This window comes from Lepus europaeus, chromosome 3 (genome assembly GCF_033115175.1).
Source record: "Lepus europaeus isolate LE1 chromosome 3, mLepTim1.pri, whole genome shotgun sequence".
Taxonomy (NCBI): Eukaryota; Metazoa; Chordata; class Mammalia; order Lagomorpha; family Leporidae; genus Lepus; species Lepus europaeus.
This window is the reverse complement of record NC_084829.1, coordinates 108,889,202-108,903,593: the sequence shown is the minus strand read 5'-3', so window position 1 is coordinate 108,903,593 and position 14,392 is coordinate 108,889,202. Positions and strand designations below refer to the sequence as shown.

Here is a 14,392-nt window from a genome sequence, read left to right as displayed (position 1 = left end):
ACCATGCAAATTTTAGTAGAAATTACAAAACTTGTAGCAGGGCTGGACAGTTCAGCATTGCAATTGAGATCAGAAAGATTTACAAATTGTGAATAAAGCATCAACAACCTGGGAAGGGTATTATTACTTAAATGGATATTTAATACCCAATTTTATTGCAATACCCACTGCAATAAAACTCAACCAACACAGTTCCGGAGGTTGCTTAGGCATCTGACAGTATCTGATCCAAGGTTTCTATAAAGAGAACAACTGCCCCCTTTCTTATATTACTGTTGGCCTCCAATGCCAAACCCTGTTGAATTTGAGAACCTGCTGTCTTATCAGAATAGGATGAAAGAAGCAGCAGCAGAACAAAAAAGTTTTGGTTTAGCAGGTCACTTTACTGCAGCAATAACACTTTGTTCAGAAATTAGAACTGACTTGGTGTAAAGTTACATTTCTTGATCTAAAACAGAGACCTTTATGAATATTTGTATTTTTCATATTCTTGGTTTGTGTTTTTAGATTTTTAGAAGTCTTCCTACCAAACAACATACTACTAAAAATTTACTTTATGGAATTTCATCTTAAACTTTATTATTTTTCTTTCTAACTCTCCATGAGAATTTATTATGGTGGAGCCTTTTCAGGGCCATAGATCCAGTTTGATTCATGCCATTAAACTTGAAAATGCCTATGTGTGATACATAAACCCAGTTTTCTCAGATCTAAGATTTTATTATAAATACTTGAGTCATTCTGCTGTTTTAATGTGGAAACTAAGCAGGACAATGTCTTTGGGTTTCAGATTATTACTTTTTTAAATTTCCCTATCTAAAATCAACTGAATTTTGAAAGGAAAAAAACATTTTGGAGGTCTTCAGAGTAAGTTTTCCATTTTAGAATTCTTCCTTCTGTATAACGGAGGTGGAGGTGTCTTTAGGAACCTCTGCTAAAACAGAAAAATAAATTGGACATTTTATAATGGCAGGTGTGATGACTGGTCTTACTTGTATGCTCTGGTTGGTCTTCTCAAGAGCATGTGGTAAAACCAAGGAAGTGACGTTTGGAGGACTTGATCATGTACGACATTGGCGTGTCTAGATCATTTTCTAAAAGTTCACAGCAGAACATGAAAAGCCAGCATGGTCACAACGTAATTTTTTTTTTTCTAAAACAAAACCTTCCACAGACAAATTACCAATGATACCTGGATATGAAATATGGAACTATTGGTAGTAGTAAGTTACAACTGTGTGCATGGCAGAGTAAGCTGCTGAATGTCTTCACAAGGAAAATTCTATGAGAAATAAATTCCATCTTTAATATCCACACTTCGAGTTCCCGGGCATCAGATGAGAAAGCTGATACTGAAGGGAAAAGACACTGGGTTCTCCAGCTGTACAGGTGCCAGCCCCCGCCCGCCCCTCGCAACCATGGACTGCAAGTCCCAACCTCCTTCAGGTGCCTCTGCCTCGGCTAGAGACAAGGAGTGGACAGACTCTGCCTTTTTAAAACAATAAAAGATTGGAGGAAAACTGACAGAATTATAGCAGTACAGGTAATCTAGAAATGGATGTGCAGATGAACAAGCTACATTCAAGGAAGACCTAACCTACACTCACACATAGGATTTAAATACACTTTGCATGCCACTAACTTTTAAAGTTCTAAGTAAAGCATGATTTCAAAGACACAGGAAGGTGTTCACATTTTTATAAATAAGTAAGGGTCATGGGCTGACTTTGGTTTTCATTTTAGGCCCTCAAAACAGACAGCTTGCCCCCCACCCCCAATGGTCTGAATATAAACAAGAAAAATACCAGGAATGTTCCTGGGGAGCAGGGCAGGATAAGGCAGCCAGGTGCTGCACAGGGCCCTCTCGGCCAGCCGTGGCCTGCCTGAGTGAGTACACTCCGTGACGTTCAGGAGATGAGGAAGTCACCGAGCGATGCGGCCCCATCATTGAGTGCTGCGCGACTAAACCTATGATTGCAAAGTTTTAGAAATGTAGGAGCCTCTTCTCTTTGTAAGTGCTTCAAACCTTTTATGACCCATTAATTTCATCAATTTTACTAAGACATTTTCTTCTCGAATACAAAGGGGTTTGCTTCCCACAGTTTGTACCTGTAACGCAACCTGGTAACATGCTCAGTGAGACTCTACCTATTAGTGTTAGTACTCACAAATCTGTAAGTCAGAAAAATTCTAAGTGACAATTGCCGGGATCTCTGTCACACATTCCATTGTACTTTATTGTTGAAACAAGTTCAGCAATTTGGATGTTTCCGGCTACTTGAGTAAAACAGCTGCACCGTAGAGGGAGGAGACGCCGCCTTTTTGAACTCTCTGCCCTCGGAGCAGGGTCCTTGTCATCTCCCACTGAATCTGAATACACCGTGAGAACCCGCTCCCGGAAGGCCCCCTGACACTGGAACAAGTCGCAATGTCTTAACTTCATATCTTATCTGACACAGCAAGCAACACACACTTGAGATTTAGGTAGCTCTGGTATTATCTAGAATTTAGGCTGATACCTTGCCTAAGACTAGAAGAAATTAAAACAGAGGTGAGGTACTAGCACTAAAGACACACCAGGTAAGACAAAACATTCCCAGTCCTAACAAAACTGCAACCCTCTCAGTATAGCTTGAGGTATTTTTAAATATTTGTACAAGCTAAATAGCATTCACAGTTTCCAAAGTTGCTTTTTATGAAATAGCTCCAAACTTTCATAATATGTAACTTTCAGACATGTTTTCATGTACCAGAGTCTCTGCCCTCAGACTCATGAAAATATCAGCTATTTGGAGGCAGAAAATGGTTCTTGTAGTAATTGGATATTTCCCAATTATTGTGCTATTCCAAGGATGTGGTTAAAAAAATAAGGAATTTGCAATTCATATAAAAGGAGAACTTGCTTAAAATTCACAAGCAAGTCCAGTCTGGTAGAGGTGTATAAGTCCTTAAATAGTAGAGTCAGATTCTTTCTTGAAGATTCCGGATGAGCTTGACAGCAGAGAGTTCTGGTTCTCCAACATTTTTTCCATCTTTGCTCCTCCGGTGCTTTTATTGATCTCTTTCTGCTGCCTACTATGGACCCAAGGGATGAAACAAAGCACAACAGCTCCAACAAGGGGAGGGATTCCAGCAAGGTAGAAGGCCACGTCGTAGGAGCCCAGCTTGTCCTGAAGTAACCCTGCAAAGGCAAAGAGCTGTCACCGAAAGAGACACTGTGGCTCGTAGGGGTCTAAGCTCAGTCACACTAACAGCCTAGTCCCAGCCCAGTGACTTCAGAATGGGTTCAGACATCTCAGCTATGAGACATTTGTTAAGAAAAGGATCTTGAGTACAAACCTATCCTGACATGAAAAAGGAAAAGCTCTCCTATCTGTCTTTAATCTTGGCGTGGAGTACAGGCCTCTGGGTTTTCATACCAAGGTATTACTTGGAAAAAAGATTTGCAACTAAGCTCAGGCTTCCTGGAAATTCTGCAGAGTCACCTGAGAGTCTTCTAAGGCATCGTGGGCCAGGTCCTTGGTTCTGCTGGTGATGCACACAGACCTCAGCATGCCTACCTACATCCCAAAGCATCTGGGGCCTCCTTGTTTTCTGTTTGAAATTATAATCCAAAATCATGAAAAATCGCAGATCTAAGAGGATGACAAGAAGCTAGGCTGTCAATTACTTTTGGGAAAGCTACTGAGGTTTGCTGGCACTTGGGGAAAACAATGTCAGTCTGTGTGGCACTGTGAGCTTCAGTTCCGCTTCTGTGCACCATCACTTGGAGTGCTCCTTATTGCTAACTTCCCTGACCGATTCCAGGACTCGGGCTGTGACGTGTAACTTTTCCTACACAAGTTCAGTTGTCGGAAATGTCCAGGAACATAACTCTACTGCAAATTTCTATCTGGCTTTGTTAAATAGCTGAGGATCCATACTGATACGTCAAAGTGAATGTGCACATTTGTTCTGGATACACATACAAAATGTCTCTAGAGATATGACTTTCCTACCTTCTGAGTTAGACTCTTCCACATAAATAACTAAACCTGCCATCCTCACGAACACCACTGGTGAGGGCGGGGTCTCTGTGGTGTTACTCTGCCAGTTTTGGAAGCACCTTAATGAGGAAAAGCCCTTATTCTTGGGCTATCTGCAGTTGTTTCTGGAGGCAAGCACTATTCCTACTAAAGTGCTGCTTCTAATTTGCTGCAGACTTGGAAACCCTAAAACGAAGTCTGTAGGGTACAATAAAATGAGATCAACGGTGTGCTGCGGGGAGAGGGGAGGATCTTCTACAGGACCCACCAGTGACCTTTAGAACTTCAATTCCATTTGGCCTGCTCATGGTCACTCTGCAAGCTTGATTCAAGATTGGCAGTGAAAATCTGGGAACGAGACTGGCTTGACCTGAACCTCGCTGAGCCCCTCCTGTGCCAGACACAGGTGGCAGAACATACGTTCCAGTTTCAGCACAACTGTGTGACATCTCCTTAAACTAAGTCACACCTGAATAATACTGAACACAAGACCTCTTTATACCATTACTCAAAACGTTTCTGAAGAGGAAATCCACATAACATCAAACTAACCATCTTAAAGTGAACAGTCCAGCGGCATTTAGTACATTTACAACATTGTGCAATGTCACCTCCATCTGTCCAAAATCTTTTCATATTGTGCCAAAAAGAAACCTGGTCCCCATTAAGTAGTTGCTCCCCAGTCCTCCTTCCCTCCAGCCCCTGGAAACCACTGGTCTGTTTTCTGTCTCTCTGCATTTGTGGAGTCTGGGTATTTCACAAGAACAGAATCACAGAGTATGTGAGCTTTTATATTTGGCATTTTTCACTTAGAATAATGTTCTTGAAGCTCATTCAGCTGGAAGCACGTCTCAGTGCAGGACCTTATTCCTTTCTGTGCTGAATAGTATTCCATTGTTTCACAATACATCACACTGTTTTCCATTCATTCCTTGCTGGACATCTCAACTGTTTCCAATAGATGTTACTTCTCATCACCTGTTCCTCAGGAGGTGTGATCTCTTGCACAAAGCACACATATTTAAAAATCCTCCAGAGTTTGCATTTTAAACACACACACATATTCCTATTCCTCTAATGCACGTATGCTAAGTGAACTATAGTAACTGTGAAATCTTCAGCAAGCCCAGAAGCTCTGTTAACATTCTTTTGAGCGTTCTAGAAGCCAGAAAGAATACGAGGGACTCCTCAGCAACTCCTTTCAATATACTGTTTACAGTCGGTCTTACTAAAAATGTTATACACAAGGCCCATACAGAAGCACAGGGCCAGTAATCAATTATATTTTACATACAAGTAAAACTTAGGACCTGAAGCAGAAAAAAATGTTATGAATTAATCCAGCTACCAGGGGATCAGCATATTTACCCGCAATAGGTGGGCCCACAGTCATGGGGACAGACATGAATCCGAGCAGAAATCCAATCGCTTGGGACACATCCCGGGCACCGACCAGCTCAAAGGCAATGGGAGCCATGATGGAAATGAAGCATCCGTCGAAGAGACCCATGATGAGGCAGACGGCGATGAGAGCCCCAAAGACGCTGCACAGGGGAATCATCATGGACATCAGACCAATGAAGAAAAAGGAGAGCACCTAGGACAGACACCACAGCGTCAGCTCTGGCCCCCGGAAGAGCGAGGGCCACAATGACTGAGCAAGCCAAACACATGCAGCTGGCAGGCAACAGCTACCCTGTTGCCTTTGGTTTCATTACTCAGTATGACTGCCCCGCCCTTTCTCAACGTTCCTCTAAGGAACCGGAAGAAGGTCACTACTTCCTGTGGTCTCTCTCTCTCCCTGCCTTTAAGCTCTTTGCAGTCAGACCCTGTACTAAAAGGAGACCTAATGATAAATCAAAATGTAGAAGGAAGTGATAGGAAACTAGGTAAAGATCTGAGGTATTATTTTAATTGAAAAACTAACCAAACACTAGGAGTTTAATTTTTATTTTACAAGTGAAAAGGAAATAAATGTGAAAAGTTATTTAAATCCTAGAAACACATCTATAATCACAGAGAATGTAGGATAAAACTATAGAATATTATATGTAGACACATTAATTGCATTTAATTGGTAAAACCATGACACACCCACATCACTACATTATACTAGGTTAACTTTCAGGAATATATTTATTTATTTCTTTTCTTTTAATGTGCCTTATATTCTCTTGTTTTGTTCAGCACAGATTTCTTTCAAGGTAAGAAAAGTAACTCTATGGCATTTTGGAGTCCTGCTGAGAGCCTAGTACACTACTTGGCACAATGTCAGTTTTGCTTAATAGCACATGTTTCTTTGTATTAATGTATGTAACATGAGATCCAGACACTTTAGATAATTTTCCTGATTTACCTATTTTTGGCTCCTTTAATTTTTTTTTAACTTATTTGACAGGCAGAGTTAGACAGTGAGAGAGAGAGACAGAGAGAAAGGTCTTCCTTCCGTTGGTTCACCCTCCAAATGGTCACTACAGCTGGCGCACTGTGCCAATCCAAAGCCAGGAGCCAGGTGCTTCTCCTGGTCTCCCATGTGGGTGCAGGGCCCAAGCACTTAGGCCATCCTCCACTGTACTCCCAGGCCACAGCAGAGAACTGGACTGGAAGAGGAGCAACTGGGACAGAACTGGCACCCCAACCGGGACTAGAACCCGGAGTACTGGCACTGCAGGCAGAGGATTAGCCTAGTGAGCTGCGGCACTGGCCCCTTTAATTTTTTTTTTTTTTTTAAGATTTATTTATTTTGAAAGCCAGAGTTACAGAGAGAGAGAAGGAGAGACAGAGAGATCTTCCATCTGCTGGTTTATTCCCCAGATGGCCACAACAGCCAGCACTGGGCCAGGCCAAACCAGGAGCCAAGAGCTTCATCTGGGTTTCCCTTGTGGGCGGCCAGGGTTCAAGCACTTGGGCCATCTTCTGCTGCTTTTCCCAAGCCGTTAGCAGGGAGCTAGATCAGAAGTGGAGCAGCTGGGACTCAAACTGGAGCATGGCACCTTTGCAGGTGCAGCTTAACCTGCTGCTTAACCTGCTACGCCACAGTGCCGGCCCCAAATCCTCTAAATTGTTTATCTTTGATTAGTTTTAGAAAAAAAAAAAAAAAAGAAGAAGAAATCACTCATGTAAGAGTTTCAACTATATTACTATATAGTGTGGGCATATTATTTCCTAATTCCTTGCCTGACTGCACATTCTCCTTTTCTCAATTCAGACCATACTAATTTATATTCTTTTTCAATTATTTGACAATGATTTGTTAATTTGTGATTTAAAAGTAAAATTTTTTGACTTTCAAGAAATGAGTATAATGAAATTTATACACTTGTCCTCTAAGCATTTCTCATTAAAACACTTCTGTGACTTCATTTGTAGGCAGAATCACGATAAATCATGCTCTTCCCCAGGTGTTACAGCGCGAAATGCAGTCCAGGTAGCGAGAACGCACCTGCTAACGAGGAAGAGAAGCTTCCTCCTTACACGCAGGGGCCCGCAGCCTGGCCCACGGTTTAACAGACAGTCTACACAGGAGGGGCAGGACATCCTCACTTCAAAAATATGCACTAATCCGGAACTCAGATGTTGATCTGTAGATACTGTGGCTCGGTTTGAAGGATTAATAAATTTAGTATTACATACAATCTTTTATTCTTTCCTTTCCCAAAGGTAGCAGCACTGCTTAGATTTAAGTAAAGGATTCAAAGACTCAATTGTCGGCCGGCGCCGCGGCTCAACAGGCTAATCCTCCGCCTGCGGCGCTGTTCTAGTCCTGGTCAGGGCGCCAGATTCTGTCCTGGTTGCCCCCCTTCCAGGCGAGCTCTCTGCTGTGGCCCGGGAGTGCAGTGGAGGATGGCCCAAGTCCTTGGGCCCTGCACCCCTTGGGAGACCAGGAGAAGCACCTGGCTCCTGCCTTCGGATCAGCGCGGTGCGCAGGCTGCAGCGCGCCAGCCACGGCGGCCATTGGAGGGTGAACCAACGGCAAAGGAAGACCTTTCTCTCTGTCTCTCTCTCACTGTCCACTCTACCTGTCAAAGAAAAAAACAAACAAACAAACAAACAAAAAAAAAACACGACTCAATTGTCTTCTAAACTCTGGCCCTGACATTTAACAAGACAATATCAGTTTACATGCTTTTGTTTTCTTAAAATAATCCAAGGGAGTCTCTTTTGTCATAACATCACAGGCTCCAGAGAATGAACCCTAAGACAACAGCTTTTTTGTCCTTTTACCATTCCCACTGCTATTGCAAGAACATTCCTGGAGAAATGTCAGCTTAAGTTTTGCTCAGAAATCTAAGTGTAGTACAGGAGGAGGAATGAGCTGCACCTGAACAGGCAGAAGGCCTTTCGGGAGACAGACACATAATCAGCCCTATGAGATTCAAGTGTTGATCCTGCCAGGTGGATTCCCCAGTTTCCAGACTGGCAGAGCCTCTGGCTCAGCACGTGGGCCAGAAAGCAGCTGGCAGAGAGTTCCATGATCCCCCACCTGCCCACCAAACACAGACAGCCTGGGGCTACCTTCCCCTGAAGCGCACAGACTCTGACACCCAGAGTGGCTTCACGGACAAGAGCATGATCACTTCTGCCTGGACAAGCCACTGGCACATGACAGGCTCGCACCCAGTGCCACAGCATACGTGAGACTGTGGGGCTTTGGGCTCCTTGTTGCCGCCAGGGATTTGTTAAGCATTGGATCCTATTTTGGAAACAGCTTACATTTGCTAAAGTATATTCCACGGTATCTTTAGGACAAAGTAAAACTCTAAACTGGAATGGGGCAAAAAAGAGATTGAGCTATACCAATCACTTTACTCTGGTTTGACTGGAGGATGCTCATATGGGAAGATGGATATGAAAAGTCACTCATTTTTCTAAACTATAAAAGTAACTCGTAGGGCCAGCGCTGTGGCATAGCGGGTAAAGCTACCGCCTGCAGTGCCAGCATCCCATATGGGTGTCGGTTCGAGTCCTGGCTGCTCCACTTCCGATCCAGCTCTCTACTGTGGCCTGGGAAAGCAGTAGAAGATGGCCCAAGTGCTTGGGCACCTACACCCGCGTGGGAGACCTGGAAGAAGCTCCTGACTCCTGGCTGGCACAGCCCCGGCTATTGCGGCCAACTGGGGAGTGAACCAGCAGATGGAAGACCTCTCCCTCTTCCCTCTCCCCTACCCCCTTTCTCCCTCTCCCTCTCCCTCTCCACGTAACTCTGACTTTCAAGTAAAATGAATAAATCTTTAAAAAAAAAAAAGTAACTCATGAATGCAGTCTCTAAAAAATTCAAATTGGGGCAGGCATTTAGTAACAGTCAAGATGTCCATGTCCCTTGTCAGAGTGCTTGGGTTTGAGTCCTAGCTCTGCCTCAGACTCTGGCTTCCTGCTGCTGTGCACCCTGGAGGCAGCGGACAATGGCTGATGCACTAGAAGGCTCCTGCCTCCCACAGGGAGACCTGGGGGTCATTCTGGCTCCTGCTTTCAGCCTGGCCCAGCCCCAGCTGTTGAAGCCATATGAGTAGTGAACCTCTCTCTCTCTCCCTCTCTGTTGTCACTCTGCCTTTTAAATTAAATAAATCTTTAAAAAGTACTTGGAACCAGGACTCTGAGGCAAGTTTAAATTCAAAACTCATACTTGAGAGTGTCAGATATACTCCTAAACTCCTGTTCTCCATAGGCAGAGACCTGACTCAGCAGAAGAGGACCTCGTTTCTTGACCTGTTCCAAAGCAAGACCTGCCTTCTGTAGTTAATATTATATGAAAACAGAATAAAAGCAAGGATTTGTTAATGGTGCACACTGCGCTAGCTACTTTGCAGAAGTGCCACCAGGACAAGCAGGCTTCAGAAAAGGTGGGAATCAGGCGGGGCGGGGGTGGGGGTAGGGGGTGGGGTGTGGTGTGCTCCCAGACCTCAGCAACTGTGACCCGCACCCACGACCACGGGGGAGCGCTGAGGAGCGTGTCTGTATCACCCATCAGAACTGGTGTCAAGGGGACAAGGAGGGAAGAAAACTGTCACAGCCTCACCTGGCTGGGCCATAAGAGGCAGAAGCAGGGAGTAGTGATGTCTGAGAAAACGCACCGTCAACAGAAGTGATGGAGGCCAGGGAAGCAAGAGAGCATTCCAGCACTCAGAGGCCCAGCCAAAAGGCAGCCAGCCAGGGAGGGAGATGGGGAGAAAGAGGAAGCAACAAGCATGCAGAGCTGGGGCCGCAGCTGAGAAGAGCCAGGAATCAAGCCCTGCGCAGGGACACTGGAGAAAGGTGAGCTGGGGGCGTGGTCAGGAGGGCGAGTCCAGTGTCCGGTGCAGGCTTGCAGGCTCGGCCTCTGCTATCTCCTGCGCTGCTGTGCTCGCCACATGGAGCCATAGGCGGCTCCCGGCAGCCAGAGACACACAGAGGAACTTCCTGCTCCTTCACTGGCCTCTTTGGGATGCACTCATTGCACCTGTGACTCAGCACGAGTGGGTGCCACAAACACTGCAACATTTGGATGAGAATAACTGAACAAGGCCTAAAAGAAGCCAGGTTATGGTCAACCATTCATCCAAAATGATGCATCCGACCTACAGTGCTGACTTAACTCACTGCTGTGTACATGCTGACCAAACACGGGGACAAGGCTAGGAAAGATAATATTTTCTTTTGTAACTTACTTGAAACACTAAAGTATAAAAATGTGCCCCAAAATGTGACAATGGCCTCCCATCAGTAAGGGGGAGAAGTTTCCCAGCTGTTTTGGAGTAGAACAGAGAATGTCTAAAGTCGCCCCGGCTCCCTCCCCCGTGGAGCCGAGGTCAGGCCACCGCCCTCATCTCTTGTCCTTCCGGCTCTGGCTTGCTGCCTTCCTCCGTGTGATCCATCCTACACACACACAGCAGCCGCAGCCACCTCAACAGTGAAGGCAGGCCAACGGGCTCCAACAGAGGCCCACTGTGCTTGAGGAAAAGTCCCTCCATCCTGGCTCTCACGGCTCCTCCTCGCTGGCTCTTGGATTCCCAAACACAACCAGCTTTCTCCAGCGACTCAGAGGCCACATCAGTCCTGTCTGCAACCTCCTGCCAGGGTCTAGGCTGGCGCAAGAAGCCTTCAAATTTTTTGAATGAATGAAAAGCTTTAAGTCTGCAATGCAACATATGTCCAGTAGAGGGATCCCTTAACACTTGAGAACAAGACTAAATGTTAGACCAGGACATCCAGTGAGGTATTGATAAAGGGCAGAATGATCATAATACAATAAACACATTTTTTAAAGTAGCGCGCTGCCAGAGACCTCCACGTCCTTCGAGCTGGGTGACCAAAATCCCCCCCAGACCTGTAGGACCTGCACTCACTCCCACAGTGAGTAGCCTCTGTCCCTCCACATTGACATCTGCAAGTGGACAGCATGGCGTCTCCTTCCTTACCCGAGCACGGGTTAGTGAGGTAACGCACGCAGGGCACTTCATGCGCTGGCTGCCATGTGAAAGGCTGAGCACTGGCTGTATTACTTCTAAGTCAATGAATGGAAATTACGTTCCCTGTAATAAATGCCTCTTCCAATCATTTTCCTGTGCCCAAATCTCAGCTCTTTTTTAAAGCCCTGCTCAAATCATGTGTCTCACCCATAAAATTAAGTGAACAGACTTCATACCCAATCCCAAGCCCCCTCTGGCTTGCTGTTGCCTGCTTCCCACAGCCACATTTTTAGATCAAGCCTGTGTCTCCATCTACCCTGCGGCTGCCATCAGCCCCACACCTGCCCCTGAGGGTCCCCTCTGCACTTTCACTGCAACCTCTCCCAGACCCTGCAGCCTCCTCACTAGCTCCTGTCACTGCTGGCCACTCCTGCCCGGAGGAACGCGCTACTGTTTCTTCCTACACCCCAATCCTCTGCTCAAACCACGTAGCCCACAAATGCCAGAGTCCCATGGGCCTCTTGTCCAGACTGTTCTAGGGGCTCCCAACACAACCAGATTTTTTTTTGACACCAAACTTAATACAGCAGAAATGAACTTCATCTTCTTACTCAGACATGACTGAATGGCTCACCTGGATAAGACAGCAAAACCACCGAGCCACAGCTTCAGAGCCAGCTTACGTGGCTCCAGCAAGCTCTCATTTTCTGTGTCTGATCCCAGGTTCTCTGCCATAGTTCTTCCTGCCCAAACTATGTCAACAATCTCCAGCCAGTACCTGTGCTCCCACCACTCATTTTTTTTTTTCAAGATTTATTTGACAGGCAGAGTTACAGATGTGTGTGTGAGAGAGATCAGAAGTGGAGCAGCTGAGACACAGACTGGCACTCACGTGGGACACTGGCTCTACTCTCTTTGCCACACTCCCTCCACCCCCTCCCTGTTTACTTAATAAAGCTTTTTTGAGTGAGGCATAATTCATATACTCTAAAGCTCACCCATAGGCAGTGTCCATTTCAGTGACTTTTAGTGTATTCACCCCTTGTACAACCATCATCACTATCTCATTTCAGAACATTTTCATCACCCTAAAGAGAAACCCTGTTCCCAGAAGTTACTCCCTGGGCCCTCCCTCCCCCAGCCTGACAAGCACACCGTGCCTTCTGCCCCTATGGATCTGCTCTTCTGGATACGTCATGTAAACAGAGCCACACAATACACAGCCTCCGGTGACGGGCTCAAGTCCTGGCCCCTGTTCCACTCCGTTCCACCCCTCACACTGATCTTGATAAAACACAACAGCAGGTGCCTCCCTCCATTGAAATTCTGTAACAGCTTCTGGGAGCTTCCAGGATACAGCTGATCCTCTGTTGTGCACATAAAGGCCCTTTCCCAACCTGCCTCCTGCCTGTGTCTGAAGCCAATCCATCTGCTCTTCTCCTTTTACTCCACTCAGACATTCCATTTCCCAGACTGCACACACCTCCAGACTGCACCCACATGCTCTCCTCTGGCGGGAATGGCCTTCCCCCCACTTCCCTGCACACCTCACTGCCGCTCTCCACTCCTCACTGGGGATTCACATGCTCAGTGCCCACACTCCCAGGTGCCCACCTAGCACACCCATTGTTCTGCTGTGCAGCCACACTGGTTAGCCATCTCCCCACAACAGTTTTTGCTACTGACTGAGGGCACAGGCCACATTTCATTGCACTCTGCCGTGTCTGGCATGAACGAGTCACTAAATGCCTGCTGATCATCAATGGTGATCTTGGGATCAGTGTTTGTTTATGCACAGCCTAGAAACAGGAGGCCATCCACAGCGAAGCAGCTCAAAAGTCACACACATGCCCAAATTTCACAAGGTATTGCAAAAGGCAATACCTGCAGCTGACTGTGAGAACTGTGCCAAAAAATAAAACTTAGAAAAAGCAATGGTCAAAAACCATTTTGGTTTGGTGGTGCTCCTGGACAAAACAGAAAAACTGCTGTCTGCCTGCCAGCGTCTCACATGGGAAATCCAAATGAAAATGTCTCCCATTTTTTAGAATTTAAGCGTGTGAGTACACATACTGAGCAATGAGACAGGACCGTTCTGTTGGAGAAGAGAGAGACAGGCAGAGAGCAAGTGGTACCTGCAGATAGACCTTCTTCACCCCAGGCACATAGTCTGCGATCCGGCCGAAGAGGAGCCGGCCAACTCCGGACGTGATGCCGATGCACATGAGGACCACTTCATGTTTTTCACCTGGAAATCTTTTCTTCACATGGTTCACCTGTCGAGCAAAGAGACGGAAACCACCCTAAATACAGTGGGGAAACTGGACATCAAAGGCATCTGTTTCTACACAGTGTTAAGGACTCCCAGCCCTTTCCAAATTCCAATACTTACACAACTCGTTCTCTGGTTGCTCTTCATGAGGAAACATGAAGCCTAACATAATTTAGCTGCTAAATGCGTTTTTATTATCTTTTTTCAATAAAGGGCTAGCTGTACATACTTTATAAACTAACACTGAGCCTTCTGCTAATGGAAGAGAACTTGGAACACAGTATACATACAAGCCAGTTCTCTCAGATTCACCCACAGACCCGGCACTCATCTGCACCCTGAATGACAGTTGCAGGGTCAGCTCTGGAGCTGCATTTCCTCCAGGAGGACCTGAACCAAACTGGTACCCCTGAAGTGAGCCATACTGGCACCTGCAGGAGGAAACCATATGGTTCTCTGCCTGTGCAGCTGCCTACTGTAGCGCTGCACCAGATAAAGATTAGAAGGGAATGGAACATAATTTTTTTTTGATAGGCAGAGTTAGTGAGAGAGAGACAGAGAGAAAGGTCTTCCTTCCGTTGGTTCACCGCCCCCCTCCCCAAATGGCTGCTACGGCCGGCTCACTGCGCCGATCCAAAGCCAGGAGCCAGGTGCCTTCTCCTGGTCTCCCATGCGGGTGCAGGGCCCAAGGACTTGGGCTATTCTCCACT

General features: G+C 46.1%; 1 protein-coding gene across 2 annotated transcripts in view; it reads right to left on the bottom strand.

The window, feature by feature from the left end:
- Nucleotides 1-14,392, bottom strand: part of SLC16A10 (solute carrier family 16 member 10) — a 161,018-nt gene that overhangs the window by 14,835 nt on the left and 131,791 nt on the right. The window contains exons 4-6 of one of the 2 annotated variants that reach the window (XM_062186606.1): nucleotides 13,546-13,686; nucleotides 5,394-5,622; nucleotides 2,211-3,181 (exon numbers count right to left, since the gene is read on the bottom strand). In XM_062186606.1, coding sequence (XP_062042590.1) covers nucleotides 2,949-3,181; nucleotides 5,394-5,622; nucleotides 13,546-13,686 — 603 coding nt within the window. In that variant the 3' untranslated portion in view covers nucleotides 2,211-2,948. Of the gene's footprint in view, nucleotides 1-2,210; nucleotides 3,182-5,393; nucleotides 5,623-13,545; nucleotides 13,687-14,392 lie in introns of those variants that run through there. The other variant, XM_062186607.1, reaches the window with a different exon arrangement.